Source organism: Copadichromis virginalis, linkage group LG16 (genome assembly GCF_057382275.1).
Source record: "Copadichromis virginalis isolate Kocher_CV1m ecotype Utaka linkage group LG16, C_Virginalis_male_GT1.1, whole genome shotgun sequence".
NCBI lineage: Eukaryota > Metazoa > Chordata > Actinopteri > Cichliformes > Cichlidae > Copadichromis > Copadichromis virginalis.
This window is the reverse complement of record NC_140633.1, coordinates 38,177,737-38,198,267: the sequence shown is the minus strand read 5'-3', so window position 1 is coordinate 38,198,267 and position 20,531 is coordinate 38,177,737. Positions and strand designations below refer to the sequence as shown.

Sequence of the window (20,531 nt, the reverse complement as noted above, 5' to 3'; positions counted from 1 at the left end):
AGAACTCAGTCTCCTTATCAACTCCTCTTAGAATAACACGAAACCAAAGCTTTACTCTAATTGCTGATCTTTGCTTTTCTCTGCAGATATTGCTTACAAAGGCCTCTGTGAACGTTAACCTGAACGTTACAGTGCATACTGCAGTGGAGGAGAGGTGGATGAATCACCGAGACACAATTACACTTTCACACAATTACACAAGGCACACATTTATTACAGGATGAGACAGCTTAGAATTTTCAAATTAATTCATTTCTAAATGCCCGACCCGACAAAAACAAAAAAACAAAAACCTAAACAATTAATTCCATTGTAAAAAAAAGAAAAAAGTTTAAATATTGATGAGTTCCTAAAGTTAAATAACAGTTCTCTAAAGTCATGTTTAAGCTTAAAACTGCTACTAACAAACTCAATTCAAATGCTTTCGATTAGACCAAATCGCACCAATATTTTTTTTTTTAACTTATACAAAATGTATTTGTCCCTCCAATTTATTCTATTAGTCTGTGATTGCTGCAATAAATGTATTTTATCTAAGGAATAATGTACGAATGGTGAATGAAAAAGACAAAAAGCCTTGTCATATGAAAAAACTAATTTAGCATAACACTTATCCTAAAACCTAAAACCAGACCAAACTTAACACTTAGGGTTAAACCCCCCATGTTACTAAAACTATACAGGTAGGAGTAAGACCTTTGATGCACAGATGCTTGGTGGACTCAGAACCCATTGTTGCCATGTTTTGATGCACTGAGGTGTCATTTTTATGAATACAAGGAACAACATGCAGTCTCGCGGTCATTAATGTTATAATCATCTGATTAATTTCTATAAAGAGTTCTTTGAGATGCTGCAGTGGAGTCACTCATGCAAAGACTTGTGTTACCGTGTATTTGTAAAGTTGCAAATGTGGACAAAGCCTTGCTCACAAAAACCATCAGAAATGAACTCTCCAAAACAACTTCCAAACCGAGACCATCCTTCATGCACATGACCTCAGTCCACTCACTCCCAAGCCGTACACCCGCCAGCTTTGATGTGGACTGGATGAGTAGTTGTTGGGAAATGTGAAAACATAATAAGACATCTTCCTTAAATTATTAGCTAGATGAAATATTCTACAAATATTTAAATAATATATTTATTACCGCTCTGTTTCTTTGCTTCTCTCCTTCTATTGCTCCAACATGACTGAGATTTCTCTCAGTCTATGGATTGGCATGTTTACTGATGAAAATGAAGACAGATTGCTACATGAGGAGAATGATAAGGAGAAACTGGGTTTGGGCTGGAAGAAAGTTTGTGTGTGATGGAGAGGAAGCAGGAAGTGGGACGCATGAGAGCCTCCGGAGACTTAGGTAACCCCACACCACTATGTTTGGTTTGTACAATATTCGACAGGTAGCCCGCTGAGCTTGAAACAATGCTGATTAAGCACAACTGCCTTGGGGAGTGAGGACAGTGCTGCGGTAATGTGAAAGTACAGAGAATGCTTAAGTGCCTTTCAATAGGAATACTTTAGGACACACAGAGATTGAGAAACAAATTGCAAACACTTGCAGTCTCCTCTCCTTCACACTAAATCACCTGAACCCAACAACGTCCCCGTCAGAGCTTCTTTTACTACACCACTTCATCTTTAAATGTGCTGGTGTAGTAAATTTAAGTGAAACAGAGATTTAAAAACTTTTATAACTACAATAAGAACCAACTTTTTTTTTTTTGAGGGTGTACCAAAGCAGTTTTTAGAGCGGGATCAAAACAGGCTTTCTTATTTTCTTACCAGGAGACACTGCCAGCTGAAAATGATGCAGCTTATCCTCATCTGGAAAACTGGCTTTGCATGTGCCTGGACACGAACGATGTGGGGAAAGAGGAAAAAAAAAAAAAAGAGTCATTAGAGTCAGATAATAAAAACAGAAGAATATTTGCCTTACTGGCAAATAAAGGCATTAAAATCTAAGACATACTGCAATCTGTTCTAACCATGGTATGTTGATACCGCCTTAATTTGGTGCAGGATTTTTGCCTTGCATTTCAAAGTCCCTGTGGCACCATATTCCCCCCTGGTGTTCAAGGACAGGTACTACACTTAAAACTATAAAATAACTCCTTTTATTTGTTTTACTTACATAATTACCAGCTTTTTGATTAAATAATAATGATAGAAATAATTCCTTTATGTCTTAAAATGACTCCAGACTGCCATCTTCACATTCACATTATATATATGCAAATGAGCCCCAGCAGCTCTAGCATATATACTCAGTGCTCACTATTGGCTTTGGTCACACACACCGTAACACTACTCTGTGCTGCACAATGGAAGTTATAATATCAAAGTAATGCAGACACACACACACACACACCAACTAGAAACTCATTCTGAAGAGGATGATCAAATTATACCGGGCTGGCTGCCAGTCAATGCATCAGAATGTTAATATAACGTGTTTCACACATTGCTCCCTGATTAGAAAAGAATTAATGAAACCCTGGTTGTCTGAATCAGTGTCATTAAAGAGCCCTTGAGAAATAAAGTGCTCTGCTTGCTCTATGAGAAGATTGCATATTGCATTTAAATACAGCATCAATTTTTTTATAACCTTTCTTCACCTCAAAACATGAAAATGATGTCTTAAAAGCTGCAAATAAAAACTTACATAAATGGATCAATAACAACAATAATAATAATTATGTGATGAAGTAAACAGCTACAATTAAGACATGTTTATGAGCGTAAACCTATAGAGAATAAAAATGTCTTCACTGCACGGTGGATGAATCCCAGCTTTCACCTGGACAACAAAACTTCCCTCAGTGAAGTCCATCAGCCACGAGTGCTCCTTGTTTTTTTTACATCTGATTTGCTTCTTATTTCCCCATCCACCCTACGTTTAACATATTGCCTTTAACAGGCAAAGCTCTCTGCTTTAAGTGATTCCAAGAAAGTCACAAATATAAAAGTGAAAGACTGTGCACACAAATCTGTCACTGTTCTTCACACTGGTGTTTCTCACTGTGTTCACAGCCGGGAGGGTTGTTTTTACGTATTTAATGAATTCATACTCTTCAAGGTATCTTAGCGTTCATACTGGGACGTAAAGAAAGGATACGTAGTGGTCCATACATATTTAACAAATGAGGTTTGAGCACTCGGGAGTTCCTAAAACAAACAGCACTTTGCATCTAAAAAAAAAAACAAACCCAACCAACCAACCAAACAAAAAAACAAACATTGATATGTTTTGATAAAACATTTATCATCCAGACAACGATATAAATCACAAACATTTTAAATTTTCTGTAAATTCTGTGAATCTCGGGCAACTCGACTTGAAGTGTTTTCAGCTGAGCGCCGTGTACCTGAAGTCGAGTGTTTTGACCGATCCGTGAAACTACAGTTTTAGATACAAGTTGTAACGGCCGCCATTTTCTTTGTGAGTATTTATTACACGGCGTGCTGCGGGGAAAAGCTTGTTTTAACGTTTAAGTCTAAGGTGCATTTTGAGCACCTGACGGCTCTATTTTGCTTTTCATCCGTAAACTCGCTCCGTACTCTTTTACGCGACTCTTGAGTAGGTGGTAGAAGAGGTTTGTCGTGTTTGAGTCTGTAGTGGGGACCGGTTTTCGGCATAATTTGCATTGTACAGTTTTCTGGTCCGTGTCAGACTTTTCATAACCAAACCATGTCCATGCTACAGAGGTAGCCCCTCGTTTAGAAATATGGTCCTCGATTTGTTTTGACTGGTCCTTCCTTTTCTCTTATACTAACATGGAGCCTATAAAACAGGAAGCTCCGTTCTGCCGGAGGTTTCTTCCTATTAAAAGGGAGTTTTTCCTTCCCACTGTCCCCAAAGGGTCACATGATTGTTGGGTTTTTCTCTGTATGTACAGTATTATTGTAGGGTCTACCTTACAATATAAAGCACCTTGAGGCGACTGTTGTTGTAATTTGGCACTGTATAAATAAATAAAATGTAATTACATTGAATTGAAGTTGCTGATTGGAAATGTAATAATTAGATCTTTGTAATCAGCAGATTGGATAAAATCTTATTGGACAAAACAGATGCTGAAAAAGCTTAACTTGGGGAGATAATTTGCAGTATAAAAAAGTGAAATATATGTTATTCCAATAGTGAGATGGAAAATCACAATAAAATTGTATCTCGAGTGAAGTATTGAGGTAATATCGTATAGTGGGAAGTCTGGTGATTCCCACCTCTAACATATATTAAATCCTAATATGTTTTTACACATAAGCCCGGTTTCCATAAATAAAAACTACTTTAAAAAAAGCACTTTGCACAGAACATTATTTTATCATTCTTTAATTGTACAGCACAGGTTGCAGAAACATAAACGCCTCCTGCTTCACACTGCTGTTCATCTAAGAGCCGCATGACCTCACAGCAACTGTAGTGATTGTTTGAAAAGCAATTTGAAGAACTCTCAGGTTGTCATATGAGGAAGAGATCAAATAAGCTGCGAACACCCGCTGCAGCAGCGCCTACCTCCAGCAACTACTCACTAGTGCTTTTTTTGGACTCTTTGAATTGTGTCTTAAATTTGAATCTCACAAAAACATCTTCTAAGAAAGCCAATCAGCGGTGTTACTTTCCTGTTTCCGTGTGCATGACACATTGTTCATTGACCCTCAAGCTACACATCAGTTTCATCAGGCCACAAACAAAACCAAAAAAAGAAGCAACCTGGTCTGAGCCACAGCAAGCATGATGAACTCTGCACTTGTGCATAGCAGTGACCAAAGAAGATCTGATATACTGAGGTGGAAGTGCTAAAATAGTAGCCAAGGGTAAAGTCTGTTTAAACAAATATCTCCCCTAAGGGCAGAAATACAGCGAGCAGCAAACGTCTTCAGGCCTGCATCACTTTTGTTTATATTTAAAGACATGAATCACTTGCAGCTTAGCACAGATACATTTATGAGGTCGAACTCGACGAGCTGGCTGAAAATGCGCAGCTAAATAATGCTAAGCTGTCTCTTATCATTTAAAAACATCCACCAGTCTGTCATTTGTAGGGATGGGTATCGTTTAGGTTTTATCCGATACCGGTGCCAAATCGGTACTTTTGAAACGGTGCCGGTGCTTAAACGGTGCTCGAACCGGTGCTTAAAGAATGGAGAACACAAACTTTGTCCAAAAACCTCTCATGTTCAGCTGGTTTTTTTTGTAAAAAGATAACAATGTGTGCCTTTTCTGCAGCTATGTGGCATATATGGTATCACTCTTGGCTGGAAGCAGTGCTTAATCAATGGAAAAAACACAAACTTTGTCCAAAAACCTCTCATGTTTAACTGTTTTCCACTTTTTCTTTGGTCATTTTAGCCTTTTTGGCAGGGTGAAGGGAGTATCTGCCATCAAACAAGAAGACAGCTGCATGTAGCTATGATGATGTTTGCTAGTTCACCTTACATGCATTAATGTAATAACGTGGTTAGCCTACTCAACGTAAATTACACACTAACAACATTAAGCTACTCACGCAGAGAAGAACGGCTGCTGCTGCATCATCATCATCATCATTTCTGCTACACTGGCAGGGCTAGGGGCCAGGACTCTCCTCTTCGGGTTTTTGGGGGATGTTGCTCCGGGTCCGATAACTGGCAACCCACCCGACGTGCACGGTGTGAGGTCTCGCAGCAAGCTATCAAATACGGCGCATTTCTCGGCTTTTAAAAAAAACGCTATGCGTCGCCAGCTGTTTAATCGGATTCTTGGTGTTACCTCCTTTGACAGTATCACAGTATCAGCTTAAAGCACTTGTTGCTGCTGAGTTTGCATATTTTGCTATGAAGTACAGCCAGACTTTGACCGCTTCGCCTTGGGCATTTTTAATCTGTAGCTCTGCTCTAACAGAACGTACGTACCTGGCCCCGCCTACTATCCTCGGAAACGTAAAATGATTGGCTAGAAGTGTATCACAGCTCAGGAAAAAAAAAGCACCGAAATAAAGCACCGAAATGTGCGCTGCTTTTCGGTCTGGTTACTACTGTTTATGTCAGAACCGGTGCCATCATGGCACCGGACACCGGTACCCATCCCTAGTCATTTGGACTAAGTAGTCTTCCATGAATCACTCACTTAACAAACATTTTAACCATGAAGTAAAATGATCGTGTTACTGGTTGTTGCTGAATAACTTCGTGGCAATGTAATAACGGCTTAAAGTATGGTTACAAATAGCTTTCACTTAACATTAGCAAAGCAATTTGTCAAAAACAGAGAACGTGAAGCACATCAGAGGCTTGGTTTTCTTTCCTGCCTCCTTTATACCATAACTGAGGAAATTAAGAGCCAGAAGGAGACTATGAGGATTTATGGCAAATTAGGCCAATTACTCAGTTGTCAGAGTTTCAGCCGCTTTTGACTGGCGGAAAACGTGAAGCTGAAAAAAAAATGCTGTGTGTATGAAAGTGGAAGTACTTACTAGGAAGATTGGCTTCAAGTTCGGCAACTTCTGTTGGCAGAAAATAAGAACGAGTGAGACAGCAGCAAAAACACAAAAAAAAAAGAGGCTGAAGAATGAGGCACAGTGTGATATCCTCATACACAAAGAACTCAAACTCCCACACTGGTGTTTTTATAATGAAGTAATATTTTAGTAGCTGCATTGTCAGGAAAGTTTCTCTGCATAAAACATAAAGTCTAATATGAAATTCATACACGAAAAAATGTATTTTACATACAGCGCAGTGTAGCAGAGACACACAGCGAGTAACACGGTGGGCCAAAGTAGGAAAAAGGAGACGGGGAGAGAGAAGAGCAACGCAAGAAGGATAAAAGGTTGTTTTGTTCTCGCTGCCAGAGGGCGAGGTCGGGCTGAATTTTTAAAAGCGTTCAGGGTCTGTTGTGTATTCTCACTACTGACACACTTTTCACTCCTAATTCGTGTCAGCTGGTTTAACACCTTTACCTCCCAGAAAAATACACAACAAAAATACCCGTTGTATTTTTCTTCTCTGGGCAGCTGGTGCTGTTGGTCGGACGTGGCCTGCTGAGAATTTTTACTTTGGTAAATATGCTCTTTGAGATGTGCATAGTCTAATAATTAGGTAATTCAAGGAAGTCGCTGGAGTTTCATCTGTTTCTCCACACAGAATGTGCATACACAGTAATCTACTTAACAGCTCCCTCGGAGATAACGCCGGCTTACTGTTTTGCCTAAGGAGACCAACGATGGGCTTTTATCAGATTAAGAGTAGCTCACAGTAACAAACTTTGGCCAAAAGGCAAAGTCCTATTCAGATTTTGAAAAATTTTTAATCCACCACCTACAATTTAGGTCACCTGTCCCCAGCTAAGAAAAGCTAAAAGAGACTCCTTCCTTCTGGCTGAAGGTGGGTCTCTCTATAAAACTAATACGTGTAAAAACATTTGTGTGAAGTATGTTTTTGGGATGGTTGGCTCTAAATCACCAACTTATACGGTCATGCATTCAAAAGTTAAACATAAAATTTACCAACTTTATTTTGCGTCTGTAAACATGATATACTTGCACTATAAAATACCAAAATAACAATAATACAACAAGGACATGTGCAGCCTTTATGTTGGAGGGCTGGGAGATGTCTTACTACAACAGTTGGCCTGAAAAGCATTTTGTTAGTGGAGGTAAAGCTTCAGGAGTGTAAGACCAAGGAAATAAGAGTCTGACAGCAGACTGTAAGATTACATGTTTGATAATAACGTCAGACAAATGTGAGTGTGAAAGTTATTTCGAGGCTATTTTCTGTGTTGAAACACAAAATTATTCATTGATCAAAAAACCAATTTGTTTACATCTCTTGGGTCTTATTGTGTTGTCATGAGCTGCAGCTGCTGCCATTATTCATGCATGTTTGACTGGCAAAGCTGTCACCTGCTGGGAGTCTCAAAGGGAATGGCATTTGGGTATTTCTCCACGTGATGCTCAAACAAAAATTCTGACTAATTAGATGTATTACCTACAACTAATATTTTAATAAAGTTGATTTCCATGATTCTATGCGTGTAACATAAAGAAATAAAGAAAGATCCCTTTGGAGAGATCATCTCTGTGCGCACCTCTGGGCGGCGTCCTGCTATTGCAGAGCCCTCACTGGAAGCCCCATTTTAACCACTTGCACTCTTGTCCTACGATGTTCTGGATCTACTTTACTGTGTCTAAAACAAGCATTCAACCAGAGTTTCAAGTTGAGGAGGAAGACGAAGTTGTAGAGCTCAGAGCAGGTGGCCAGTCTCAGCTCAGAGCAGGTGGCCAGTCTCACCTCAGGGCATGCCCACTTATAGGTTTAAACAAGAGGTTTAAAAATTGCTGCTGTCGCTAGTCAACATTCTAATGCTAATCAGTTAAAGTACCTCTCTCCTATTTTATTACTGAACACTTGTTGTTGCCCATTATTTCTGAGATGCTACAAGTTCAAGGGCTACAACCCAAAATGTAAAATGTGATTTGATTATTTAAGAACATGATTAAGTGTTTCTAACAACTCTTGAATACACACGTAATATCAGAGGAGACAGCATTTAACCTCGTCCATTACGCTCGACTCGGATTTCCGAGCGTGTACTACTATGACACGAGTCAGTCAGACTGTGTGCTGCCATTTAAAAACATTAGTAAATTAGCCTCAAGGAGCATCCCTAATATTCATGGCGCTCTGCACAGTGAATGTTTTGTCTCTGTGGTCAGAGCCAGAGAGAGAGAGCTAACATAGAAGTGACTCTCACCCTAACCAGTGAGCACAAATGCTGGGACAGACTCCAGCCACTCCGTCAAGCTAAGATGGAGAAACAGTTAAGAAGAAGGAAGGAAGGAAGGATGGATTATATTCACAAGAGGAAAACTGTTGCAACCTTGTTGAAATCTAGTTTTGTTCCTGTAATAAAAAAGGGAAACTGAAACTGAAAAATGGACCAAATTATAAAATACCCGGGTACCTTTGGTAAGGAGGCGGTCTCTGATTGAGACCCTGTGGGTGGAGTCTGAGGCTCCGGAGGCACGGCCTGTCTTTCCTCCGTCTTCTTTCTTCAGCTTACTGGCCAACGTGAGCATGGCTACGCTGATGTGATAGGACTGTCAAAACCACGGTGCACCGTGCTGCAATGCACTGCTGCTCAAATGCCTGCAAACAACACAGAGCATACAGAATAAAATGCTCAGTTACACCATACTGCATAACACACAGATGCAGAGGCATTATAAGGTAGTGATACAGCAGTCAAATAATCCTGAATTACACGAGGGAGTCTGTGTTTTCATTACAAATAGATATTTCTACCACTTCCTTTAACTGTTCTCATTAGGGGTCGCCACAGCAGATAATCTCCCTCCCCATATCCCAGCATCCTCCACTGTCACACCAACCCTCTGCATGTCTTCCTTCAATACATCCATAAACCACCTCACAGCTCCATATTTAACTTCCATTGGACAATATACCCATTGCCCCTCCTCTGTACATGTCCAAATCAGCTCATCAACTTTGACTCCAACCTGATGTGTGCCTCTCATGAACTCATTTCTAATCTTGTCCATTTTGGTCACCTGCAATAAAAATTTGCCACCTCCAGGCTGGCCTTCTGTCTAATTGTCAGTGCCACCATGTCAAGCTACACATCCTAGCAGGTCTCACTACCATCTTGTAAAACTTCCCTTTTATTCCTGCAGCTCTCCTGTCACAAATTACCCCTGACATCCATCTCCACCCACTCCACTCCACCTGCACTCACTTCTTCATCTCTCTTGTGGACTGTCTGTTGCACTGAATGGCTGACCCCCCCGTTTAAACTCATCTACCTTCATCACCTCTGCTCCTTCACCTCTCATTCACATGTATTCTGTCTTGCTTCTACTGACTTTCATTCCTCCTCTTGAGACCATAGCTTCACCTCTCCAGGCTCTCTTCCACTTGATCCCTACTCTCACTACAGACCACAGTCATCTGCAATCATCACAGTCCATCAGTGGATGGTCAGCCTGTCCATCACCACTGCAAACAAGAAGATCCCTGAAGTAAACTCACCCGACCTTGAACCCATCTGTCACTCCTACTGCACACCTCACCACCATCACGCTGACCTCATACAGGTCCTGCACCACCCTTATATCCTTCTTTGCCAATCCTCACTTCCTCATGCAGCACCACAGTTCCTCTCTGGACACCCTATCATATGCTTCACGTAGAACATTAAAGACTTAGTGAAGCTCCTTCTGACCTTATCTATACTTCCCCATCAACACTCTCAAAACAAGTATCACATCTGTAGTAACGTCACTTGTTAATTGCAGTTATTCAAACATTCACACTGGTTTCCTCCCACAATCTAAAATTGAGGACAAAAATTCAAAACTTCTCATGTAACTGTGGTTTAAAACATAATGCAATGCTGTTACAATTATGCACATACAGGTAACACAGAGAATAGAGAGGCGCAAACACACAGACCATAGCTCTTTCAAGGTAAATTGCATCAAAGGCAAACAGTAAGAAGTCTCTATTTTTTCACAGAAAATTAGTACTACTACATATCACATACATTACTACAACTACTGTGAAAAAATGATTTTAAACTCGTTCATTTTTAATCCATCTTAATTGCAACTCATAAGCAACTCATCTGCAATTCCAAATGATGTGCAGAGACGTGCTGAAAAAGTTTTGAATTAGAGATATGTTAAATATTATTTCCTGCACAATCATGCTTTTGATCTCGTAGCTATCATCTGGTTGCAGAGAAGGTGTGAATTTAGTGTGAATTTAATGCGGGGGGATTCAAATGTAACTCAAAAACAAGATCTAGTATTGAGCACCGCAACACAACATTTCCATCAACAGAAGGAAATCTCACTGCACACATTCCTTCTGTGTGATAAGCAGGTTGCTGAGTCAAGACATCACGGAGTGTTACATTTCTTGCAGGATCACTACTCGTACAGTACAGTCCACAGTCAGTCAAGGGCTGGAAGTTTTCATGACGAGAAAACAGATGGACCTTGAATCCAGGAACACAGATATACTGTAAACAAACAGTGTCTGAGGCCGAATGTGACCCTGACTGTTAAGGGTATATCATCAGTGGGGCATACAGAGGACAGCACTGGCTTGCTGTCAGTTGGTCTATCTTACCTTTTTCCTGACAGGTTACATTTTTTATCTGGAACATCATGAGACATTGCACATGCAATATTTGTCCTCCGCTCTCATCTGACATCAGACTCAATCTTTATGGTCTTTTGAAAACATCATGTGCCACGGCGCTCTTACTGTGATACTGCTTCACAGACAGCGCAGGCTGCAGCTCTCGGTCAGTGTGAATCCAGTCTGAGCGATGTGGGAAGCAGAGACTAAAGGTATCAACTATCAGCGGACCGTGAAATGTGTGTCACTGCGCCTGAGTCAAGGCCCACCTGCCTCAGCTGTCACTCACTGCTGCACCTCCTTGACACATAGCACCTGGATGCCGGTCAAACAGTAAGCAGGCAACATATGACACATCTGTCAGGCCTACCGCAGTTCCAGCGATCAGCGCAACTGAAAATGTTCCCTAAATCCCAAACTTCCCCAAAACCCAAACCCAACGTGACCCAAACTAGAAGGAGTCGGCTCCCTTCTTATAACACCCAAACCAAACAGAGGTGTAGTACACGAGTTAAACCTTTGTGCAGAGCTGAAAGTGCTTCAAACACATTCAGGACTCGTACTAAAACTTTTCAGAGTGAAGTCACTGCCTCGTCTCCGAGCTGTGGGCTGCTGTGTTACCGTAAAATAACAACAACAAATGGCTCACACCGCTCAGCACGGCTAGCTGGACACTATGCCCAAGCTCATACGCAGCCTCGGCTCGGGGTTATTCCTCTCTAAACGCAGATGGGAGCAGCTGTACAGCTGAAAGTTGCCCGCAAAGTCTGTGTGCTAACTGCTGTTAGCCTGTGTGTGATCTGTGTTACCTGCTGTCTCAGAGCTAGCGCTCCGCGCTACACCATAATCAGCCGCCCCTCCTCTGCTCGGGCCGCAGTCTGCAACTCCAGCCGAGACTCGTAGCAGCTCCGTGCGCCTGTAAATAACCTCAAAAATGACGCCCTGGAGGCACGAAATGGATATGAACTGGTTTAGGAATCAGCTGTCAGAACTTCGCTCCGGTGTCATGGGCAACGGAAGTGCAGTGGGTAGTTTACCTTACTGCTGTCCGTGTAGACAGTGCAGCTGATAAATAGTTCCGCAGGGCAGCAGCCGTCTTCTCGTCCATTCTAGTAAGTTCCAGTTTAAAATGGGTAGTAGACGATATGATTATTTAAAAAATTTATTACAGAAATAATTTAACATTACATTGGTATATTATTTGTACATTTGTACGTGCATTTCGTGTCAGTGCCAGTGTGTGAATGTGTGTGTGAATGGGTGAATGACTGAATGTAGTGTAAAGCGCTTTGGGGTCCTATGGACTAGAAAAGCGCTATACAAATGCAGGCCATTTACCATTTACCATTTCATTTATGTCATTAACTACAGCAGCATTTCTTTGTCATGTTGAAAAACTGAGACGTACATTTTAAAAGTGTGTGTCTTTTTTCTTATATTGAGATCGTCCAGGGATTCATTGTGCAATTAAACCAGGGCTGCCCAATCCCAGTCCTCGAGAGCTACTATCCTGCAGCTTTTAGATGCATCCCTACTCCAACACAGCTGAATCAAATGAATGGCTTGTTATCAGGCCTTTGCCAAACACGATGGCATGCTGAAGAGGTAATCAAACCATTTGATTCAGCTGTGTTGGAGTAGGGATGCATCTAAAAGCTGCAGGACGGTAGCTCTCGAGGACCGGGATTGGGCACCCCTGAGTTAAACTAAAGATCAGAGTGGGCTGTAGTTTGAGTTTGATACTGTTTCTCTAAAAGGATTTGGACATGAGTAAAATGTTTCCACTTATATATAAACACACAAATAATGTATGTTTATATATAATTATGAGCTGCATGTAACCAGATACAGTGGAGCAAAAAAGTATTTAGTCAGCCACCGATTGTGCAAGTTCCCCCACTTAAAATGATGACAGAGGTCAGTAATTTGCACCAGAGGTACACTTCAACTGTGAGAGACAGAATGTGAAAAAAAAAATCCATGAATTCACATGGTAGGATTTGTAAAGAATTTATTTGTAAATCAGGGTGGAAAATAAGTATTTGGTCACCTCAAACAAGGAAAATCTCTGGCTCTCACAGACCTGTAACGTCTTCTGTAAGAAGCTTTTCTGTCCCCCACTCGTTACCTGTATGAATGGCACCTGTTTGAACTCATCATCTGTATAAAAGACACCTGTCCACAGCCTCAAACAGTCAGACTCCAAACTCCGCCATGGCCAAGACCAAAGAGCTTTCGAAGGACACCAGGAAAAGTATTGTAGACCTGCACCAGACTGGGAAGAGTGAATCTACAATAGGCAAGCAGCTTGGTGTGAAAAAATCAACTGTGGGAGCAATCATCAGAAAATGGAAGACATACAAGACCACTGATAATCTCCCTCGATCTGGGGCTCCACGCAAGATCTCATCCCGTGGGGTCAAAATGATCATGAGAACGGTGAGCAAAGATCCTAGAACCACATGGGGGGACCTGGTGAATGACCTGCAGAGAGCTGGGACCAAAGTAACAAAGGTCACCATCAGTAACACACTACAACGGCAGGGAATCAAATCCCGCAGTGCCAGACGTGTTCCGCTGCTGAAGCCAGTGCATGTCCAGGCCCGTCTGAAGTTTGCCAGAGAGCACATGGATGATACAGCAGAGGATTGGGAGAATGTCATGTGGTCAGATGAAACCAAAGTAGAACCTTTTGGTATAAACTCAACTCGTCGTGTTTGGAGGAAGAAGAATACTGAGTTGCATCCCAAGAACACCATACCTACTGTGAAGCATGGGGGTGGAAACATCATGCTATGGGGCTGTTTTTCTGCCAAGGGGACAGGACGACTGATCCGTGTTAAGGACAGAATGAATGGGGCCATGTATCGTGAGATTTTGAGCCAAAACCTCCTTCCATCAGTGAGAACTTTGAAGATGAAACGAGGCTGGGTCTTCCAACATGACAATGATCCAAAACACACCGCCCGGGCAACAAAGGAGTGGCTCCGTAAGAAGCATTTGAAAGTCCTGGAGTGGCCTAGCCAGTCTCCAGACCTCAACCCCATAGAAAATCTGTGGCGGGAGTTGAAAGTCCGTGTTGCTCGGCGACAGCCCCAAAACATCACTGCTCTCGAGAAGATCTGCATGGAGGAATGGGCCAAAATACCAGCTACTGTGTGTGCAAACCTGGGGCCCGTTCTTCGTACGTCGCTTACTACATCCAAGATCAAATGACACATCCAAGATCAAATCATCGCGCTAACCGTGAGCTCGCTAATCCGGTTCCCCGAACACACCTGCTGTTGACGATTACTACAGCTGGACGCAGGAATGTGACATCACTGGGTGTCGTAAAAGGGGCTACGCATCGATAGTAGAAACATTGATCGGCAACCCGCTGATTGGTCGGCGAAAATGTCCAAGGGGCGTGCTCGGTATTTTCCGGCAGCAGAGCAAGAACTCATGAGTGAGGGATTTCAGGAGTTTCAGAGTTTAATTAAAACGCAAGAGAACACTGCAAAGGCTGCAAAAGCAAGGAGAGAGGGCTGGCAGAAAGTTGCTGACAAATCAAACTCGTAGGTAATTTAATAATAATAATAATAATGGATTGGGTTTATATAGCGCTTTCCAAGGCACCCAAAGCGCTTTACGATACCACTATTCATTCACTCCCACATTCACACACTGGTGGAGGCAGCTACGGTTGTAGCCAGGCTGCCATATCGCGCCATCGGCCCCTCTGGCCAACACCAGTTGGCGGTAGGGTAGATCTATCATATGACACTATATTGTCCAATATCATATGGCATTATATTATATTATAATATGTTATATTATATCCCCTTTCACATTAGAGCCACAACAGGACCCACAAGAACATGGGAACAAGTAAAAGTGGAATACAGGAGTATTCTACAGAATGGTAATATTTATCTCTTAGATTGCTTTGCGTCTCTTGGCAAGGTAATACTGGCCTGTAATACTCTGTTAGTTTGTTCATAACAGCAACCAAGAAAAGGGCAGAGGAAAAAAAGACAGGTGGTGGTCCTGCACCCCCTCGTCAACAAGTTGGTTAAGTAAATAATACCCTCACGGGAATATCGATATCTCTCTATGAGCACACTGTCGCGCTGAGCTAAAGGATCCTGTCTGTCCCGCAATATACGCTGAATTCTGAGGACTCTCCTTATCAATCTTGCACCTTCCGCAATGGGTTGGTCGCGTATACGGACAGGACATGGCTGCGACAGACTTCCCAAATCCACCTTCGCTTTTATAGCCGTGGTCTCTCATCTTGATTACACGAAGTAATTTACAATTACTACTCTGAAATATGAATTACATCTGTAATAATCACATACATGTAATAGAATGTTAATAGTACATTTCCCTTTTTTAGGAAATGACCTGTATGTATCTGTGTGACATCAATAAAAGGATCAAGTGCTGCATTATCTTTAGTTACATTGATAATATTTATTTATGGTGAAACAGTGGTGGAATATCGCTGTTGCTTTCGTATAAATGAAGCGGACATACCTGCGTGGCCGCGATCTAATCCTGTTTACATAAAGTAAACCTGCTCCCGAGCAGGTTTACGCTTACGGCTCTGTTGCTATGACAGCAAGTCCCGGATGAGCTTCGGAGAACCGACTGATCCAGGATCACGCGAAATCGTCAACAATCTAATCCGGCTAACCTACTTAGCGAGGTACGAAGAACGGGCCCCTGGTAAAGACCTATAGTAAACGTTTGACCTCTGTTATTGCCAACAAAGGTTATGTTACAAAGTATTGAGTTGTATTTTTGTTATTGACCAAATACTTATTTTCCACCCTGATTTACCAATAAATTCTTTACAAATCCTACCATGTGGATTCATGGATTTTTTTTTTTCACATTCTGTCTCTCACAGTTGAAGTATCTTGCATGTACAAGATACATTTAAAGGGTTTGAAAAATGTAAATTCAAGAGAAGAAAGAAAAGGAGAAATGTTGTAGACAAAGAGGAGTAAATGCAGTCATGTGACCAATGGGAAACTAGGACACGGTGCAGTTCTGTGGATTGAGTGAAACAGTGGAGCATCTTTGATCAACATATGTAAAATATCAGTAAGTAAAAGAAAACACTGAACAAAAGTGGAGAAACACACGAGTGCAAGTGAATAGTTTCAATATGTGTTTGTTGATACAAACAGCTGCAGTCTTTTTATGAGGAGGCTGGAATCACTTACACTCGGGCCATGTGGATAATTAAATACACCTACAGGTCCTTCTGCAGTATTAATCTGGTTGAAGTCTGGACTTTGCAGCACTGGATGCCCCGCTTTTCACTCTAGAATACTTTAGCATACGGAGGCGCTCGTGGTCGAATCAGTTGCTGCAAGGTTCCCAGGGACTGTCCTTGCAAAGCAAGCCCAAATCATCACCCTCTCAGCACTGGGCTTGACACCTGGTATGAGGTGTTTGTGCTGATGAGTTGTGTTTGTTTTTCCACATGCGGTGTTATGTTATAGGCAAACATCTCCATTTTGATCTCATCTGTCTAAAGCAAATTTGGGTTTGTTCAGAAGCAACTGAAAGATGAGGCTTTCTCCTTGTAACCCTTTCAAATATTATTTGGTCTTTTTCTAATTTTAATGTAATGAACTTTAATGTTTAAGAACTGTGCAAACAATGTACAAAGCAGCAAATAAATCTTTGCCCCACAACATCCAGAACTTGTTCCAAATAAGACAAAATACTCATGACCTGAGAGGAATCCTTATGTTCAGCAAGCCAGTAGGGACAAATGTAAACTATCACAGTATTACAGTCACATGAGTTAGTGTGTAGAACACCTGTACAGATGAAATCAAGACAAGTACATCAATACACAAATTCACACGATTGTTTAAAAATAATAAATTGCATGAATATAGGAAATATTCCTCTCAGTGACTGAGTTGTCTCACTGTGCTCTATTGAAGCCTTGACCTCCTTTTTATAGATCAAAGCCAGAGTAACCCAAGCTTCAAGCGCTCATTAAGGTATTTGTAACATAGATATAAAATAAGCTCAGAGATTAAGCAGGTGTTAACCACAGCGTGCTTAGTTTATGTAAAAATGTAGTTTGTTATTGTTTTGGTTTAAGTGCTAAAATTGTTTTATGTGTGTATGTTTATGTGTTGTATATGAGTGCAGACTTGTATATAGTTAAACATGTATGGATCATATAATGTCAAATTCTGAATATGGATTTGTAAGCAATAAAAGTTGAAATATGGGGGTAGGAACAGGAAAAGTGTAGACTTCATCCTACTCTGAGCATGCTCATTCTGTAGACATAGATATATACATGAAACATCTATCTATCTATCTATCTATCTATCTATCTATCTATCTATCTATCTATCTATCTATCTATCTATCTATCTATCTATCTATCTATCTATCTATCTATCTATCTATCTATCTATCTATCTATCTATCTATCTATCTATCTATCTATCTATCTATCTATCTGTGAAGGTGTTCTCTTGCATTGCTGTGCAGGGCAAAAGCTCATAAATTCAAACGTTAGGATGAAGAAGCATCTATGTATGAAATGAAAACCTCCTGTTTGCCATGTCTGCACAAAGACACACAAACACACTCAGAAATATAAACCGGAGTATTTGCTGTTTGACAGAACAGCACATTCTTCTTGGAGCAAACCCAGTTCGCCCTAAAGTATTTGGACAAAACTGTTCATTCACTCAGCCAGTTGAACAAGGAACGAGGGTGGTGCTGTCACTGTAAACAAGCACATGCTCTTGACTGACCCGTCTGATTAGATAAGGGTCTTAAAACAGGAGGGGCGTATTAATCTTGCAGCGGGTGCGCATTCTGTTTTTCATCTACATGTGTTTAGACAGGTGTTGGCCATCAGGCTTTCTGGCCAAAGGACTAACCCCGTGACTGTGTTACGTTCACTTCCTCGCTTCACACAATGCGTTTGTTATTCGGAGGATGTCCAGTAACAACAAAGCGTACATCTGTATTTATTTGTGGGAGTGTTGGTGCTTCATTGTAGAGATCGAGAACCAAAGTAAATAAGTAAATATTTATAATTAATAGTGCAAAAATTACACTCGAACCCCGAGCAAATAAATACTCTCATAAATCAATGAGAGTTTTAGCCTAAAGAGAGAGCGAGAGATCAAGAACACAGACTAAAGAAATAGACAAATTAGACTTTCTGTCCTTAAATGACCCCAATCCAGTACTGAAAATCAAGACATTTACTAAAATTATGTATACTGTCACGTCAGGGCCTCAGAGATCAAAACAGACTAAAGAGGGGGATTTAAAACAAAGTTTGTTACTTTCATACCCAAAGGAGGAAATTAACTGACAGAAGTGCCCCTTAAGGAATTTCTGAGTTCTGTTTATCTTTTCAGAAACATCTTGAAATTGAAATGTTTAATTAGCTTCTGTCAGCTTTGATGTCTGAAGCCCATCGGTGCCTTGGAAAGTATTCAGCCCAAGTGAAAAAAACAGTCTCATAGAAACGTATTAGGATTTATCTTCTGCTGCTATGTTGTCTACAAGCCGGTGGCTCTGGATTGTCCTTGAAGGCAGATCTTTAATCTTCGTTTCCCTTCCGTGACTCAGATTCAGTCACGCTGCTTGGAAAATATTACACAAGTTATTATTTTATAACTCTAACCGACTGAAGCTGTGTGCGCTCCTCACAGTGCATGTGCTATTTTGAAGTACTCACTTGATTTAATGTCACAGTAATTTGACATTTTAAGTCGAGCTGTGGAGACTGCTAACCGCTTTTGGTGACTTTATTATCAAGTTACAGCAAAACTAATGAGTTCCAGCTTTAAACCACAGGATTACATTTCCATGTAATTATTCACTTCCGAGCCAGCTTCATTACACAGCTGCCTTGAAAGTAAACAAAAACAATCTGCTATATTTATTTATTTATTCCTAAAATTTACAAGCAAGTTCATACAGTACAAAATCAGCTGAATGGAATTTCAGTGTATTTTATTTGAAATTACAACGTGATTATATTTACCTACCAGTACGTGCAGATAGTACCCTACAATAAGTAAAAAGTCAAGTTTTTACACAACACAAAGAAATTATTATATTATCGGCCAATTTCAGCAGCTTCTAAGTACAGAGTAAGCAAAAAAGAACAAATAAACATAGAATATCCATCATGCACATCAATATAAGGAAGATTAAAAACTATTTTAATAAATAACGATGTAAAAAGGTAAGTCACTCAATAATATGGCTCCACAGTGTACTTATAATGTAGGATGGGGAAATATTGCTTGTTTTCTGCAAAATTTATGCAACACTTAAAATGACTGTATATTTTAAGTATTTCTTTGGTGACAATTTGCAGGTCACCTAAATAATGTAAATACAGTTAAACTGTTATTGGTACTTTATTAAACCACTGTATGTTATGTGCTTGTATCCAAGGACAACGGCTCTTTGTTATTTCTAATTCATTTTCTAACTGGCACAATAAACATCTGTAGTTTATGGGTGAACCAAAGATTTGCTCATATTTTTTCAGAAACCAAAGTACAGAATAAAAAGAAAAAATAGTTTTAACAAAGATTTTTCTTAAATGTCCCCAGAAGTACCCCTGGTTACTCTGAATGCACAATAAAGTCATGTCTGGCTGTCAATTCAGATCACACTGCGACTGCAGCAGCAGTGACATCAGCCCCAGAGGCTCCAGTCTTAATCATGCAGAAACAAAAAGTTACACTTGGGGCTTTGCTCTCCCCACTGGACCAAATGACCCAGATGTTGGCACAGTGTCCACTCAGTTTAAAGGAAAATGTATCCACAAGAACATGAGTAATGCTTGTGATATCATTTTTATACCGTTATTATGTCTGTTGCAAACTTGCTATTATCAGCTAGGTTCTATCAAAAATCTGTTACTATTGTGTGAGACAAAACAATCCATCCTTGTTTGATTCAGGGAACAGAGGTTTTACAGAGCACAGTGCAGACAGGATGCCAGTCCATCTCTGCGCTAACACTTACACCGATTAGGTGTACCAGACCCCCGTCATCAACGAGTGCCCAGTGGAGAGAGTGGACAGCTTCAAATACCTCGGAGTTCACATCACGCAGGACCTGTCATGGTCCTGTCACATCAACACCGTGGTGAAAAAGGCCCGACAGCGTCTCTACCACCTCAGACGCTTGAGAGACTTCCAACTGCCCTCCAAGGTGCTCAGGAACTTTTACTCGTGCACCATAGAGAGCATCCTGGCGGGAAACATCTTAACCTGGTTCGGGAACAGCACCATGCAGGACAGACGAGCTCTACAGAGGGTTGTGCGGTCAGCTGAGCGCACCATCCGCTCCGAGCTCCCTGACCTGCACT

General features: G+C 40.9%; 1 protein-coding gene across 1 annotated transcript in view; it reads right to left on the bottom strand.

Moving 5' to 3' along the window:
- The window catches only part of ube2f (ubiquitin-conjugating enzyme E2F (putative)), a 50,130-nt gene extending 37,935 nt beyond the window's left edge, over nucleotides 1–12,195 (bottom strand). The window contains exons 1-4 of the mRNA XM_085434714.1: nucleotides 11,962–12,195; nucleotides 8,952–9,136; nucleotides 6,460–6,489; nucleotides 1,787–1,852 (exon numbers count right to left, since the gene is read on the bottom strand). Coding sequence (XP_085290840.1) covers nucleotides 1,787–1,852; nucleotides 6,460–6,489; nucleotides 8,952–9,066 — 211 coding nt within the window. The 5' untranslated portion in view covers nucleotides 9,067–9,136; nucleotides 11,962–12,195. The remainder of the gene's footprint in view (nucleotides 1–1,786; nucleotides 1,853–6,459; nucleotides 6,490–8,951; nucleotides 9,137–11,961) is intronic.
- Between the last annotated feature and the right edge of the window lie 8,336 nt (nucleotides 12,196–20,531).